The sequence below is a fragment of the Phanerochaete carnosa genome (genome assembly GCF_000300595.1).
Source record: "Phanerochaete carnosa HHB-10118-sp unplaced genomic scaffold PHACAscaffold_1, whole genome shotgun sequence".
NCBI classification, from domain to species: domain Eukaryota; kingdom Fungi; phylum Basidiomycota; class Agaricomycetes; order Polyporales; family Phanerochaetaceae; genus Phanerochaete; species Phanerochaete carnosa.
The window spans coordinates 4622421-4637018 of NW_006767628.1; the positions used below are offsets into that span (position 1 = coordinate 4622421).

General features: G+C 52.2%; 4 protein-coding genes across 4 annotated transcripts; 3 read left to right on the forward strand and 1 right to left on the reverse strand.

Annotated features, from left to right (window-relative positions):
• The first annotated feature begins 1070 nt into the window (after positions 1 to 1070).
• PHACADRAFT_248234 (uncharacterized protein) lies at positions 1071 to 3187 on the forward strand. The gene is made up of 11 exons (XM_007390901.1): positions 1071 to 1404; positions 1458 to 1470; positions 1524 to 1647; positions 1703 to 1780; positions 1837 to 1891; positions 1947 to 2170; positions 2226 to 2331; positions 2388 to 2507; positions 2558 to 2658; positions 2714 to 2792; positions 2849 to 3187. The coding sequence occupies exons 1-11, from the start codon at positions 1111 to 1113 to the stop codon at positions 3029 to 3031; spliced, it is 1377 nt and encodes a 458-aa protein (XP_007390963.1). The 5' UTR covers positions 1071 to 1110; the 3' UTR covers positions 3032 to 3187.
• Positions 3188 to 3543: 356 nt separating this feature from the next.
• Positions 3544 to 6918, reverse strand: PHACADRAFT_180663 (uncharacterized protein). The gene is made up of 11 exons (XM_007390902.1): positions 6736 to 6918; positions 6274 to 6650; positions 6144 to 6221; positions 5969 to 6093; positions 5307 to 5916; positions 5239 to 5259; positions 5151 to 5184; positions 4983 to 5095; positions 4857 to 4931; positions 4219 to 4804; positions 3544 to 4166 (listed from the first exon to the last, which is right to left on the reverse strand). Exons 2-11 carry the CDS (start codon positions 6322 to 6324, stop codon positions 3886 to 3888), a joined length of 1974 nt encoding a protein of 657 aa, XP_007390964.1. The 5' UTR covers positions 6325 to 6650; positions 6736 to 6918; the 3' UTR covers positions 3544 to 3885.
• Positions 6919 to 8119: 1201 nt separating this feature from the next.
• PHACADRAFT_248237 (uncharacterized protein) lies at positions 8120 to 12066 on the forward strand. The gene is made up of 10 exons (XM_007390903.1): positions 8120 to 8162; positions 8215 to 8283; positions 8336 to 8425; positions 8497 to 8625; positions 8678 to 8753; positions 8805 to 8881; positions 8934 to 9052; positions 9103 to 9906; positions 9961 to 11257; positions 11311 to 12066. Exons 7-10 carry the CDS (start codon positions 8983 to 8985, stop codon positions 11942 to 11944), a joined length of 2805 nt encoding a protein of 934 aa, XP_007390965.1. The 5' UTR covers positions 8120 to 8162; positions 8215 to 8283; positions 8336 to 8425; positions 8497 to 8625; positions 8678 to 8753; positions 8805 to 8881; positions 8934 to 8982; the 3' UTR covers positions 11945 to 12066.
• A 115-nt stretch (positions 12067 to 12181) lies between these two features.
• On the forward strand, positions 12182 to 14478 carry PHACADRAFT_204728 (uncharacterized protein). The gene is made up of 8 exons (XM_007390904.1): positions 12182 to 12608; positions 12670 to 12693; positions 12752 to 12769; positions 12821 to 13552; positions 13607 to 13790; positions 13850 to 13938; positions 13990 to 14028; positions 14081 to 14478. The coding sequence occupies exons 1-8, from the start codon at positions 12225 to 12227 to the stop codon at positions 14465 to 14467; spliced, it is 1857 nt and encodes a 618-aa protein (XP_007390966.1). The 5' UTR covers positions 12182 to 12224; the 3' UTR covers positions 14468 to 14478.
• The last annotated feature ends 120 nt before the right edge of the window (positions 14479 to 14598 follow it).

Genomic DNA, 14598 nt, shown 5'->3' on the forward strand with positions numbered 1-14598 from the left:
CACTTCATCAACATCACTTCCAAAGTCAATAAGGATTCGGCAACTCAGAGACTCATGATGGGCTGCGCCTGAGGGCAGAGCTTGTTGAGAGTTTTGCCCTAAACCCAGTTTCAAAGCTGCTGGCTACTACTAGCATAGTTTTTCAAGCTGAATGTGGCAAATCAGGATATTTGAGTGCACAAAGTTTGTCGCACAATCTGATGGTCTCGATTAGCTGCTGCCCAGACAGGTGCTTGACCTCAAACTATCGGCCTGTGAGAAAATGTCCAGAAGCTGGTTTTAAAGTAGTGGCTGTATGGTGTGCATTAGGGCTTCTTGACAGGGCTCAGGTTCTCGTCCAGAGTCTTCCAGTCTCCTCGCATCTGGCTAAACTCTGGCTATCTCTCCAAATATTTACAAGCCCAATGCAACAATCTTCCCTACGTCCTCCGTGGGCGTACACATGACATATGCGTACCCGTCACCAGAGATGTCGATGATCGTCTTGTGATTCTCAGCATCGAGGTGCTACGAGCGTTACAGTATCATGTGCGGACTTTGTGGCGTCGCAGGTGCATCAGTTCTGCTTGATGGCAATGGCCGGCACGGCCCGGTAGTGGCACCCGCACGGCCGGAAGTCCTACTGTACATCGACAGTCACGAGGCTAATTTTATACTATTTTGCGCGGATAGAGGTACAAAAGCACGTTCAGTTTGTTTCATAAATACACTTAAGCTATTTCCCCATGGGAATGTTATTGTTTTAGTGGTACAAAAATATACACTGCTTTTACACCTTTTGAGGTATTAGGAGAGTCGAAATATCCTTAGGGCGAAAATCATCATCATTTCTTTCTCCATGTGTATTACTCTATATATGGATAGCTTAGCGGTATTTGCGCCTCTTTTTGCTGCGAGCAGACCAACTTTTTACAACAAGATTTACTAAAAAAGGCGACTTTGTTTTACTCTTATTTTCAAATTATACCTATTATATTTTCGCCGGAAAGTGTTCGGGCTTTTTAGCTTCTTTTCTCGCAGCCATTTTCGTGCCTCTGTCAGCTAAAAATATTTACTAATTAGCCCCGTGAGTCGCGTTCACACGCTCTGATTTCTTCCTCAGCTCCAGCCATGAAGCTCTTTTCTATCGGCAAGCTGAAGCGCAAGATGCTCGGGCCTGAAGAGGCTTCACCATTGCTTGCAAAGCCCGAGAAATTTGAGCACTCTGAGGACAATTCGCGCGGCCTGTCCAGTCGTTGGCTTACCTGGGGAGGTGTGCTGCGGTTCGTGATCTACTGGCTCGTTGTTGTGTTCGTCATACAACATTTCACTGGATGGGCGAGCAAGGTTGTGGATGCGGTTGTGGGCCTGCCGAAGGACCCTCGTAAGGCAGCGAAACGGATTCTGGCCAAGGCCCCCGTTATTGTAAGTCTCTGCTGATAACTGCTCGACGAGATATTGATGAACGCGCTGAGTAGGACGGCCACATTGGTACCGGTCTGGTGCTTTCGTGCCTAGCTTCTGCTAACGAGACCAATTGCTAGATCTTCCGATCCTTGTGCGAGGACTTTATGCGAATAACGCATCAGCTTTCGACCTGAACGGCGAGCTCCCTCAACACGTTGACATTCCTCGGCTTAAACAAGGACAAGTTGGTGGATTCTTTTGGTAATTAGACCTAGTTATATGCCTCATGCGTAACTAATACGGGTTTTGGAACTAGGTCAGCATATGCTGCTTGTCCCGACTGGATAGGTCACGACGATGGGCCTGATTTTCTCAATAGTACGTGGCGCGTGCGGTAAGCTGGCTCATTTTTCAACACCACGCATGCTATTCAAATGCATTTGTCCTCAGAGACACGCTCGAACAAATCGATATTTCCAAGATTTTGATTGAGAAGTACTCCGATGTAAGTTTTGAATACGCGTCCAACCGAGTCTGCCTTCATTCTCAGTTGTAAATAGACATTCCAACTTGCTTTGACCACCCACGACATTTATCATGCTATCAGGCATGGTAAGATCGCTAGCATGATTGGTATAGAAGGAGCCCACCAGCTAGGTAACTCCATCGCCGTCCTGCGGCAGATCTTCACACTCGGAGCGCGGTACGTCACACTCACGCACACTTGCCACAACGCGTTTGCGGATTCGTGTGGCACGCTTCCATCGAAGTGGGGAGGTCTGAGGTTGGTATCCCTCTACGTCGCTTCCGCCAGCGTGCTCACACTACCCGTATTGAAGCCCACTTGGTTATTCCCTCATCAACGAGATGAACAGGATTGGGATGCTCGTCGATCTTAGCCATACCTCCGATGACACTGCTCGTCAGGCATTGAAGCATTCCAAGGTATGATGCCTCTGAATACCATTTGGAACGTGTCAACAATACGTTGATCAAACTAGGCCCCCGTAATCTGGTCGCACTCTTCCGCGCGGGCTGTACACACTCACGAACGAAACGTTCCCGACGACATTCTGTCTATGGTTGGCATTGGCGAGAATAAGACGGATGCGGTAGTCATGGTCCGTCTTAACTTATGTGTCGCAATGCTCTACGTCTCACACAGAGACAGGTCAACTTTGCACCTGACTTTGTCGCAGATCCTGGCGAGGCTACCGTCCAAGCTGTAGCAGACCACATTGAGCACATCGCTAAGGTTGCGGGCAAGAAGCAGTACGTTTCCTAGTTTTTGTGTCGCAAATGGCTGAGAACGAAGCATCTCGTGTAGTGTAGGGCTGGGCTCGGACTTTGACGGCATCCCTTCTACGCCCACGGGCCTTGAGGACGTCTCGAAGTACCCGGAGCTGGTGCGCATTTCTTGTTGCAAGTTCTATCACCCTGGTTGAGTACTCCCTTCACTCAGATTGCCGAACTCCTCGTGCGCAACTGGACGCGCAGCGACATCGAGGGCCTCACGAACAAGAACTTGCTGCGAGTCATGAAGGGTGCGGAGAACGTCGCGCACAAACTACAGAAGCAAGGCGTAGAGCCAGCATATGAGTATTACGACAAGCGGACCGACTTGGGCAGGAGACAGGAGCTGTAGATGAGAGTACCATATAGGAGGCATATTTGTCTTTCGTCGCATCCTCGGTAGCCCATGCGTGTATGACATCATTTGGGCCCCTATGACCTCAATTTGGATCCACGTTGGCCAAGGCATACTAAACCGGCCCAGCAGCAGTTAGTAGCCATCACTCTCACGTCCTTGACTGTTGCCACCATGTCTCTTGTTCGCCGTCAGTTCACCCAGTGCCTCCGCCCAGCGCTCTACGACTTTACACGAGCGGCGAGCACAAGCTCGAAGTCGACAAGTCACAGCGCTGACCCCGCTGACGTTGCCCGCGGCCTGAGTACGTGCCAGCGGTCTCAGGAGTACCACTGAGATTAACAAAGCACAGAGGCAGCCCTGAATAACCCGAACGTCAGCGAGGAGGCGAAGAAAGCCGATAAGAAGAAGCTGAGAGAGCTGGAGAAGAGCGGCGCCCTCAAGAGCTCCGAGGCGCATTTAAAGAACGTGGAGCGGGGTCACAAGGTATGTCATCTTAAAAATGATTTTGTGGATAGTGCTCAATTTGGCGCCCTTTACAGGCAAACTTGAACAACCCCAATACTAGCAAGCAGGCGAAGGAGCATTCGAAGGAAGTCCTCAAGGATCTCGGGTCGAAAGCGCGCTGAGGACTGAACAGAGCAGCAATATATAAATAGCATGTACAAGTACAACAGTCGGGGTGGGATATGGTCCGTTGGTTCACACTTGGGTACTTCCGCATTAAGATCTTTGCCGTTCAATATTCCGTGACAACATGGATTTCAGCTGAGTAGATGAAGCAGGCCCATCCAGGAAAGCTGCATAATATGTTTAGTTTCCGCCCGTACTACGCAAGATAGAATGCAAACTCACAGTGCCTTCGGGTAAAGATGAATACGATCTCCTTTCTTTGCCAAACGAACAACCGGGTGCAAGTGGTCGAAGTTGATACGATGCGTACGCGGAGCTTTGTCAGCGAACGGACAGCGCACGACCTCCCATCGGGTTGGCTCGATCATGTGTCCTCTGTAGGCTCCTGGACATTCTTCCTCGAAATCGACGTGGACAGTTTTCAGGCCTGATTCGGTTACAGTGGGTCGGCATAGTGCGACTTCCATCCACGCGTACGCGCCGTCCTGCGGCCTTGCCGCTTCATGGTCGTGTTAGCCAAGCAGCAAGTAGGATGCATAACCGTGACCCACTGGTGCCTTCCTCGCCTTGGTCGTGGCACCGGATTTCGAAACTGAGTCTTCTCAGAGGGTTGTCACTTGTACCATCGATGGGCGCAGTACTGAGATAAATGGCGTCTATGTTCTGAATGACGACTCCGTAAGCACGCCTCATAATGGGGACCAGCCGCCAGTGTTCTGCGACGCCTTCCGGTAGGGGGTCGACGACCAAAGAGGGCTGGGCCGTAAACATGTCACCGTCGCGTACAACGGGGTTGGTCGCAGAGATTATTTGCAAAATCTCTGACGTAGTTGATCTGTCTTCGGGCATCGGTTCAAGACAGCCGTCTATTAGTCGTCGCAAGAGCGCCTCGCCATCGAAGGGTGAGCTCGAGTGCTTATCCAGGAGGATAGTGAGCATGGATGAAAGGAGCAACCCGTATCCATAGATGTCGGCTGCGGGGGTGGGGCCGGTAGCCGGTAGCTCGGGTGCCTGCCATGGCGATAGCGCGTTGTGCAGTTTCATTGTCGTGGCAAGGTCCATGGGCGCGAGGTGCGTCCGATGAATGGCGATGCAGCTGAGGGTAACGTTCCCCTGCGAATCCACATGGACTACACCCTGCGGAACCTGTTAGGTAGCGCGTTCGAGCTGAAGACTGTACATCTTTTACCGGTCTAATGCTGCCATGAATGACAGGCGGATCTCGATGATGGAGATAATCAAGTCCTCGAGCGATCTCCGACACCTTTTCAAGGTTAGTGTCAGATCGTATTAATATATAGCACAGTCTACTAACCAATCTGAGGTAGTCCGGTGCAGGTGTCTTTATCAGATAGTCCAGAACATTATCTGGAGCGTATGGTAGAAGAATAAATGGGGGAGAATCTGTTGTCGAGGCTCCCAACATTCCTGGATGCATGGACATCAATCCTCAGCAATTTAATAATATATCTAAGGTGCATACCTTGAATCCGCGTGCTGCGGAGAGATTTCCACAACTACAGTTTTTCTCCTGAGCGATATACCGCCTGGCACGTGGAAAAGCGACATACCTTGACAAAATCCAAAGTTGTCTGCCGAGGCATGAGCGGAGAGAACAGAAGCACTAGTTAAAACTTACCTGGATATCTCTCATCTCCAAGATACTCACTACCTTTCCAAGCCATCGTCCAACTCGGATCGTCGAGCTGATATCCGAACCCAACAAGAACCCGCGCTCAACTTCGAAACCAGTAACGGTCCAGCTCTTGATCTTGACCTTCTTCCCTTGCGTCTGCACCGACAGCCGCTTGACACCAGCACGCAAGAATTCGATTTCTTCCCGCCGGAGCCGGGTCTGGCCGCTCTCCTCTCGCTCAAGCACTGCCTGCATGGCGGTCATCATGTGCGTCGGATCCGCCTGTACCGTCCCGAGCAGTTCATCGAGGAAGGCGGTGCTCGTCACCGCTGAGCGCAGCATCTGTAGATTCTCTGCCATATCTTGCTGCAGCGCGAGCTGCTGCGCCGCTGTCGCTGCCTGCTGATCCGCGTGTGAGTTGAGGCGCTCCATGAGATCGTCGAGCTTTTTGTTCGCAGTCAGCAGCGCCGCGTTCTGGAAACCGAGACAGGCAGTGCTGATGTGACGCTGGTGTTCCTCTATCTTGAGCTTCAGGTCGTCGGCTGTGAGCATCGACTTGAGAAAAGTCTTCCGCTGCTCCGAAACGACGAACTTGAGCACGTTCTCCAGATTGCTGCAAGTGAGCGGTGAGTGCGCGATGAGCTGAAGCAGTCTCGAAAGCTTACCGTACAAGCACGCTGACTGCTTTCTGGATTGCTTGGTCATTGAAGTTCTGCGGTGATCCCAGCGAACTGAGTAGTTCGCAGATGTGCTGGAACAGCACTCTCATCTGATGCTTGTTTTGGTTTGCCTACGAGACAACGTGAGGATGAATCCCTCCCTCCGTATTGACGATCCTACCTGTTGTACAGCGTTCCATATCTGATGTACTACTGCAGTAATTGCCGACGATATGGGGTCTGGGATGGCCTCTAGGGTCTAACGTATTCACTTAGACCACCTCCCACTGGTTATCGCTGGAGTTACTCACATTAAGGGCAACATTGAATACTGTCTGCAGCGTTTGCAGGGTGTCTGACATGATGGTCAACGTTCAGGATGCGTGAACGCCGTAGTTATAACTCTGCTGTGCTGCTATCGACGCGGATTCCATTGACTGGGGATATTGGCAGATCGGTGCACATCGCTAAGCAGCACGCCAGTGAGTGAGGCTATGCTGAGGATGGGCCTTGGCGTAGGCAGCCGCACAGGTTCTATCAGAGTAGATATTGCGAGTGGCAACTGCGGTTCAATTCTCGGCTAGCGGAAGGCGACCCTGCAAGAAGTCGTTGATGCGTCGCCAGTTTGCGGAGGCTTCTTCTCGCCACTACATCGTGGTAAGCTTTCCGAACATCGCATAGTCGATTCTAGGGCGCAATAAGTAAGGCGTGAGTCAATAAACAGTTGGTGGCACTAGACGGACCTTCCGCGCCATAAAGCCAGAATACTCACGACTCCGGTGCGGACTTCAAGCCAAGCGACAGGGGGGAAGGAGCACGTCGTATAGCAATTGGAAGCATGATGCCGACCAAATTGAATACATATAGTTGCCTGCGGGTCAGCGAGCCAAGAAGAGCTATCTAATAAAGCAGAGCATGATGGGGTTTCAGGCGAAGGAGGGGACGCTGGGACGGCTGCGCCGAGTTTCGATTAGTCAGCGCCAGCGGTTCATAGCTCGAGCCACCCTAGCTATAAGAGTACTAGTGTTGGGCATATTCCAACGGTAACCACCCTTGAGGCACGCATTGCAATCACAGAGATACTGCATCTGACAAAACGAGACATGCGTGCATAAGTTTAGTGTCGATAATGAATTCTTTACGCACTCAAGTTCTCCACAGGATGCTCTCTATCGATAGCCTGGACGACATAAAAGCCGAGTACGTCTCCAAGGTGTAATATACAAGTCTCCCCGAGATCGAGGGATCGATGATTGTGCTGAGAACATGAGGAGTAACCAAAAAGAGATTCGTACGTCGGTCAATCCAGCATACCGTTCGATCAATGAAAGCAGCTGTTAATTTGATTGAATCAGGAGCGTTTGAGTCATACTATGTAAGAACGTAAAATGGAGCGTTGGCTAAGACGAACTGTCAGGCAGAAGCCAATGCATCGTGAAGAATTGGCGCACCTAACAACGACGCCACATAATCAGCGCTATCTCTGTTTCTACAAAAACATGTCTACATGTAGGGAGTAGGCACTTAGAGGTTTGGGCAGACCCCAGTTCGAGCTCTGAGGAAGGCCGAGCTTAGCGGAGGGAGTGTGGTGGCGTTGGTAGGTGCTGCATCTCTTAAGCGGGCGCACTAGGCTCGGGGAGACTCTGGAAGGCTTGCGAGATGCTTCCAATGGCGCCGTAATCTCCTGACATGCGGTTAGTGGAGGTGCGAATGCGGCGTGCGGGGGTGCCGTGGGTAAGACAGTGTTGACAAATGGTCAAGAAGTGAACCTCCGTCGGTTTTATGGGTTTTCAACGCGGGGAAGCTGGAATTCTTCGCAAGGACCAGACGACACCATTCTAAACTAGACAAGCAGAGAGCGCAGCGGGCTGTGTTCCGGTGCCTACGCTAGCACACCGAGACCTCTGTTCTTGTAACTGGAGTTTGATATTTGCCAGAGTTGATGACCTGTGAATGTAGTAGCAACAAGCGCAAGTGGCAAGACAATGGGGAGTGGCATCTCGAGCTCTGGATCTCAAGGGGCGCCGGCGGACGTGAAGGCAAGCTGGCGGCCCAAGCATCTCCTCAAATGGAGTTTCTTAAAAACTATTTATAGACAAGTTCAGAAATGGCTTATCCTAGTCCCCAAACGCCCAGCAGTTCTTCACCTTCGACCTCCACCTTCATACCGTAAGGTCCACTAGCGGTATCAACGATGAGCGTGCGTGGCGCCTTTCATGACTGGACTCATGAATAGCTCATTCTCGATTTAGAACCCAGAGGTGGTTGTGGAAGATGACCAGCTCAGCGACGTCGTGCCCTCCAACATCGTGTCCCGTCAGGTAGCGTCAAGTGCTGGCCGGTTTCTGACGCTGTCTAAATGAAACCATCTAGGAAAGCGAGGGACCGGAGAGCGAGTATGTTGAGGATGCAGGAGACTCGATGGAAGTGGACGAGTTGGACGGCGAGGATGAGCCGACCCAGGTGCGCCAACATTGTGCCTCGTGTGGCTTGGACCGTGTACCTAACGCGCGCGACGCGTTTTCTTTTCTTAGAGTCGCGAGCCTGTGTCTTTGTCGCCCGTCAAGCTAGCTAGGCAGCAAGCGAGCGAGGCCCGCAAACGGAAACGAAAGGCAGAAGAGGGTAAGCTGCAGGAGAAAAGGCAAGAGATGGACAAGGCGAAGGTGCGCGCGAACCTCTTCGGACATTACGTGGCAACTCAAGCTGCTCCTGTAGATCTCTGACGCTGTGAAGCGCTATTCATATCTGCTCGGTCAAACTGAACTCTTCAAGCACTTTTGTCGACATCAAGGTGCGACCAACAGTCTACGCCACATATGAAGATTGCTGATCACTCATATAGAAAGCTCGTGATCCTGAGTATGCTGCTCTTTTGGACTCACAACCAAAACCCAAGGGTCGAGGCCGCAAGAAGGCGGTGTAAGTTTTCCTAAGGCGCCCGAGTAATACGGGTCTTCTGACGGCTTTGCAGGGATAACAGCACGCGGCACAGAAAATCGGAAAAGGAAGAAGACGAGGAGATGTTGAAGGACGGCGAGTTGCAGGCAGGCGGGGATGATCAACCATTCGTTTTCGAAGAGTCACCGAGCTGTGAGTGCAAATACTCCTGTAGCTCTTCATACTAGCTAATCGCAAGCAAGTCATCAATGGTGCTATGAGATCGTACCAGCTGCAAGGTCTCAATTGGATGGTCTCTCTCCACCATAACGGTCTGAACGGTATCCTGGCCGATGAAATGGGCCTCGGAAAGACTCTGCAAACCATTGCCTTCCTTTCGTACCTCAAACACTACAAAGATATTCAAGGACCTCATCTCGTCGTTGTGCCTAAGTCCACTCTTCAGAACTGGTCACGCGAATTCGAGAGATGGACTCCTGATATCAATACCGTCCTTCTCACTGGCACCAAGGAGGAACGTGCTGAGATCATTGCCAACCGCATCATTCCACAAGATTTCTCCGTCCTCATTACCTCCTACGAAATCTGTCTTATCGAAAAGTCTGCACTTAAGAAGCTTTCGTTCGAGTACATTGCCATCGACGAGGCGCACCGCATCAAGAACGTCGACTCCATACTCTCCCAGATCGTCCGATCATTCATGTCTCGTGGACGTCTCTTGATTACCGGTACTCCTCTGCAGAACAACATGAAAGAGCTTTTCGCTCTCCTGAACTTCATCTGCCCCGAGATCTTCTCTGATTACGCTGACCTGGAGAGCTTCTTGCACAAGGACGAGGCCGATGGCGAATCTGACGATGAGAAGAGCAAGAAGGTTGTCGAGGCATTGCACAAGATTCTCCGACCTTTCCTCCTCCGCCGCGTCAAGAGCGATGTAGAGAAGGGCCTTCTACCCAAGAAGGAGATCAACATCTACGTTGGTCTAACGGAGATGCAGCGGAAGTGGTACCGTTCTGTCCTCGAGAAGGATATTGATGCCGTCAATGGTACGTTTCTGTCAGGCTATTTGCTAGTGTGTATCAAATATCTTTCGCATATAGGCTTGACTGGCAAGAAAGAGGGCAAGACGCGCCTGATGAACATGGTTATGCAGCTTCGTAAAGTCACTTGTCACCCCTACCTTTTCGACGGCGCAGAGCCTGGCCCACCCTACACGACAGACGAGCACCTGATAGAGAACTCGGGCAAGATGGTCATTCTCGACAAGCTGCTCAACTCGATGAAGGCGAAGGGCTCTCGCGCACTCATCTTTAGTCAGATGAGCCGTATGCTCGACATCCTCGAGGACTACTGCCTGTTCCGTGGCTACAAGTACTGTCGTATCGATGGCAGCACTGCTCACGATGACCGCATTACCGCTATCGACGAGTATAACAAGCCGGGCAGCGAGAAGTTTATCTTCCTTCTGACGACTCGTGCTGGGGGTCTAGGCATCAACTTGACGACCGCCGACATCGTGGTACTGTACGACAGCGACTGGAACCCTCAGGCCGACTTGCAGGCCATGGATCGTGCACACCGCATTGGTCAAACGAAGCAAGTCTATGTCTTCCGCTATGTCACGGAAGGCAGTGTCGAAGAGCGCATGCTCGAGCGCGCAGCACAGAAGCTCAGACTCGACCAGCTCGTTATCCAGCAAGGACGGACGCAGACGTCGAAGGCGGCGAACAAGGAGGAACTGCTTGAGATGATCACGCACGGCGCGGAACACATCGTAAACTCGTCGGACGATATGATGATCAACGATGACATCGATGAAATTATCCAGCGTGGCGAGGAACGCACGGCAGAGCTGAGCAGCAAGTATGAAGGCTTATCCTTCGACGCGCTTGCGAACTTCAAATCCGAGGCGTCCGTTCAACAGTGGGAAGGCGAGGATTTCCGTGCGGGTCGCAAGACGCTGCAGTTCAACCCTCTTTCACTATCCAAACGCGAACGCAAACTCAATTACTCTGTCGATGCGTATTTCAAGGAGTCGATGCGTGGAGGCCCGTCGAAGCCCGACAAGGCGCCGAAAATGCCACGCGCCCCGAAGCAGCTCCAGCTCCAAGACTTCCAATTCTTCCCACCCAGGCTCGCAGTACTTCAGGAGAAGGAGATCGCGTACTACAAGAAGACCAACGAGATCCCTGCCACGGTCGAGGAGCCCCAAGGCTCTGAAGACACGCCGGAGAAGCTCGAGGAGGACCGCAAGGTTGCGCAGGAGATCATCGACAATGCGGAACCACTCACCGAGGAGGAAGTCGCGGAGAAGAATGAGCTGCTCAAGCAGGGCTTTGAGGACTGGAGTCGACGGGACTTCCAGCAGTTCGTGCGTGCGCTTGAGACTTATGGATGGTGAGTTTGTCTAGGAAGATGTACACGGCTGCAAGAGGCTGACCATCTGTCAGGACTGAAGACTTCGAGCTCTTCGCGAAAGAGGTTGACTCCAAGACCCCAGAGGCAATTGGAGAGTACTACAATGTCTTCAAGAAGAAGTGGAAGGAGCTGTCCGAATACCCTCGCATCAAGACTCGCATTGAAGAGGGCGAGGCCAAGCGGAATAAAAGGTCGAACTTGGAGGCGTTGCTTGCGAAGAAAATCACATCCGTACGGTACCCGATGCAAGAGCTCGAGCTCAACTACCCGACCACCAAAGGTAAGGTCTACTCCGAGGAAGAGGACCGGTACCTGCTTTGCCGCCTGTATCACTACGGCATGCAGGTGGAGGACGTCTACGAGCGCATCAAGAAGGATATCAGCGAGTTCCCTGTCTTCCGATTCGATTGGTTCTTCAAGAGCAGAAGTCCGCAGGAGCTCCAGCGGCGGTGCAACACTCTTCTCGGCATGATCGAGAAAGAGGCTGAGCAGCAGCAGGCGCAGGAAGTGAAGACAAAAAGCACGAAGGGTAAAAAACGCGGCATCGAAGAGGTCAAGGCAGAGGAAACGACTGCCAAGTCGTCGCGGGCGTCGACACCTGGGAGTGGCACGCCAGCTTCAACGGCAGCGACGAACAAGAGGCCGAACAAGAGAAAGAAGACGTAGATGCGGGTCTTCGTGCTTCATGCTTCATACCGTGTTCTTGTTTTTGCTCTATGATTGCCGACTATCCTACATTCTATGTTTCTATGATTTTGTAATCTTCCTGTATCATATAGAATAGACACCCTCAGTCCTTCTAGCGGAGACGAAACATCTGTCACAAGGGATGTGACCGCTGAGATCGAACGCGTCGTGTCACGCGTGATCTGCCGCGTCGGGGACGTCACTCTGCGCTCATTCCCGCCACCCCATCTCAGCCTGTTTCTGCTCACTGTTTACAACCATGAACGACGACATAAACCCACGTCCACAAAAGCGAGCCAGGCTAGACTCGTCACCAGAGATGCCTTCGAGCCTGCTATCCTCGTTGTCACTCGAGCCTACGTCCCCTAGCAAACCGCAAGAACCCCATCTTAAACCTCTACCGCAAGCCATCCTGCTCGTCTCGTTGCCTGCCCTACTCGCACACCCACCCACCCACAAATTTTACATACCATCGATATGTCTCTCACTTAGTGCACTGCGCAAATGTGTCACCATTCCCGCATTGTCTCCTGAAATTGAGTGTCGAGCATGGACTGGGCTTGCTGAAATTGGAATGAGGGTTATTGCTGGTGGTTTGCATGAGAACGAAGAATTTCCGTGGGCGCAGGGCATCGAGTCTGAGGTGAGTAGTATTGGACAGTACCTTCAGGAGACGTACCTCATCTTATCTGGACAAATGCTAGGTGGACAAGGCACTAAGTAAAGCTGTAAGTTGTTTGATCCTGTGACGCATATAGCTGGTCTCTGACTTTGTCTATTGAAAAGTCGGTCGTGTCACAGAAGGTGCGAAGCCAGTTGTCTCTGATACAGGCTCCGCTTATGTGCTTCACCTAGCATCCATCTCTCCGCGCTTACAAGCACCATATTGCTTTGCTTCAAGTACAGCTCTCTCACTGGCAACACAAGATTAAATATGCCCGTACACAGATCCGTAATTTGCTCTCATCTTTCCAGCACACAGACCCACCGCATACCGTCTACGCCGCATACCTTGCCGCTATCTCCATCTTCACTACACCAAAGCCTGCACCAGTGCCGCCGGCATTTTCGTCACAGGCATCCCATGCTGCCAAATATCAAACAACACCTCCGTCACCTGCATACAGCCAGAATCCGCAAGACGTCCATGCGGCGCTTGCGTCTGTGTCAAACATGGAGACACTTTCGCTCAGCCAGAAGCATATACGGGTAACTCTCCTATCGCACGTGCTCCGCTTGCGCATCCTTGTCGCGACGAGCATGTGGGGGGAGGTCGCGGAGACGTTACAGCGCGTTGAGGCAGCGCTGGGGCTCTCCTACGAGCCCGCAACGACCCCGAAGCCCCGCCGTCCCGATGACCCGCTTTCAACGGGACAGCCACGAAGGCAGCCCGACGCCCCTCCGGCGGAAGAGTTCATATTTTTTGACGACCCATTCGAGGCCGCTATGGCAGTGCATGCGCTTATGATGTCCGTCGTGTATTTCACGCATATAGGCAGTGCGGCGGACGCGAGTCCAAGGCTGTCGCATCTTCACGCACTCCTCGACTCTGGTGTGCTCGACAAGTTCGCGGAGGGTACTGTCGAGGTGAGCTTCGCCGTATTGCATCGTTGAAAGCTGAATACAAGTCTGTACATGCAGGTAAAGCTATCGGCGGGCCCGCCGCTCGTCCTCCAGATCACGCACCCCCGCATTCTCTTCCTGCTCGCGTTCCTCGTGAGTAGCGTCGCGAAGCGGGACCCTGTCGGCCGTAAGCCAAAGCGCAAGGTGTTCGCTGTCGAGGGTCTGGCCTCGTGGGAGAAGGAGCTGGACATCGAGCTTCAGTGTAAGGCGTACATTGGACCATCCTGACGAAATTTTTAACTTGTGATGCATCATGCTCAGTGTCACCGTGGGCAAATCTTGGTGATATTGAAGAGGTGGAACAAAGGCTTGCGCGCATCAAGGCCGATCTGCTCTGTGAGCTTATAGCGGTGGGTTTCTACCCAAATGCACCGTTGATTGGCACTAACTTTTGTTTCTAGGTGTCAATCATGCGTAGCGAGTGGGATGTAGCAGAACAAGTACGCATACTCTTAGTTTCTCCTCACAAATGGCGATCAATCGTAAGCACAGAACCTCGCACAGCTTATAGCCCATACCCGGACGTACAATATTTTCCCCTATTTCGCAGCCCGCATAAGTTTGCACCATGCCCACTTAGCGCACGCAATCGGCCAAACGTCACGAGCGATGGAGTGCTATCGTGTTGCCGCTGCGCTCGCTGAGGATGGCAGCTTTGTACAGACGACCGCACAGGCGAGCGGGATAGTTTTGAGGGTAGGCGTGCGTGCTCAGAGCGTAAGGCTCGGCAAGAGAAAAGAAAGCGTGGACGTAGAAGAAGTGAGCGCGACGGAGGCGATGCAAGTGACGAAGGCATGTCGGAATCTAGGGGGTACGCTTGGAGCTGTCGGTCAGGTCATTGAGGCCCTGCTCTCGAACGAGATCCTTAAAACGAAGTAAGTGGGACCTTGGCTCATCTTGTCAACCATTTGTTCACTGCATGGATCGCAAGGACTTCGCTTAAGCACGCTCTCGAGCATGCAACCCGCTCGCAAGACAATCATCTCCGCGCAATCGTCCTCGCCCTCGTC

Bases quoted from the DNA above. Each gene is read 5' to 3' on its own strand.
- PHACADRAFT_248234 (XM_007390901.1), top strand. From the start codon at position 1,111: ATGAAGCTCTTTTCTATCGGCAAGCTGAAGCGCAAGATGCTCGGGCCT. The intron at 1,648-1,702 runs GTAATTAGACCT...TTTTGGAACTAG, and splicing joins CAAGTTGGTGGATTCTTTTG to GTCAGCATATGCTGCTTGTC. The intron at 2,171-2,225 runs GTTGGTATCCCT...CCCGTATTGAAG, and splicing joins TCGAAGTGGGGAGGTCTGAG to CCCACTTGGTTATTCCCTCA.
- PHACADRAFT_180663 (XM_007390902.1), bottom strand. From the start codon at position 6,324: ATGTCAGACACCCTGCAAACGCTGCAGACAGTATTCAATGTTGCCCTT. The intron at 6,222-6,273 runs GTGAGTAACTCC...TGAATACGTTAG, and splicing joins TATTCAATGTTGCCCTTAAT to ACCCTAGAGGCCATCCCAGA. The intron at 5,917-5,968 runs GTAAGCTTTCGA...GCTCACTTGCAG, and splicing joins GCAGTCAGCGTGCTTGTACG to CAATCTGGAGAACGTGCTCA.
- PHACADRAFT_248237 (XM_007390903.1), top strand. From the start codon at position 8,983: ATGTTGAAGGACGGCGAGTTGCAGGCAGGCGGGGATGATCAACCATTC. The intron at 9,053-9,102 runs GTGAGTGCAAAT...ATCGCAAGCAAG, and splicing joins TTTCGAAGAGTCACCGAGCT to TCATCAATGGTGCTATGAGA. The intron at 9,907-9,960 runs GTACGTTTCTGT...TTTCGCATATAG, and splicing joins GGATATTGATGCCGTCAATG to GCTTGACTGGCAAGAAAGAG.
- PHACADRAFT_204728 (XM_007390904.1), top strand. From the start codon at position 12,225: ATGAACGACGACATAAACCCACGTCCACAAAAGCGAGCCAGGCTAGAC. The intron at 13,553-13,606 runs GTGAGCTTCGCC...CTGTACATGCAG, and splicing joins TCGCGGAGGGTACTGTCGAG to GTAAAGCTATCGGCGGGCCC. The intron at 14,029-14,080 runs GTACGCATACTC...TCGTAAGCACAG, and splicing joins AGTGGGATGTAGCAGAACAA to AACCTCGCACAGCTTATAGC.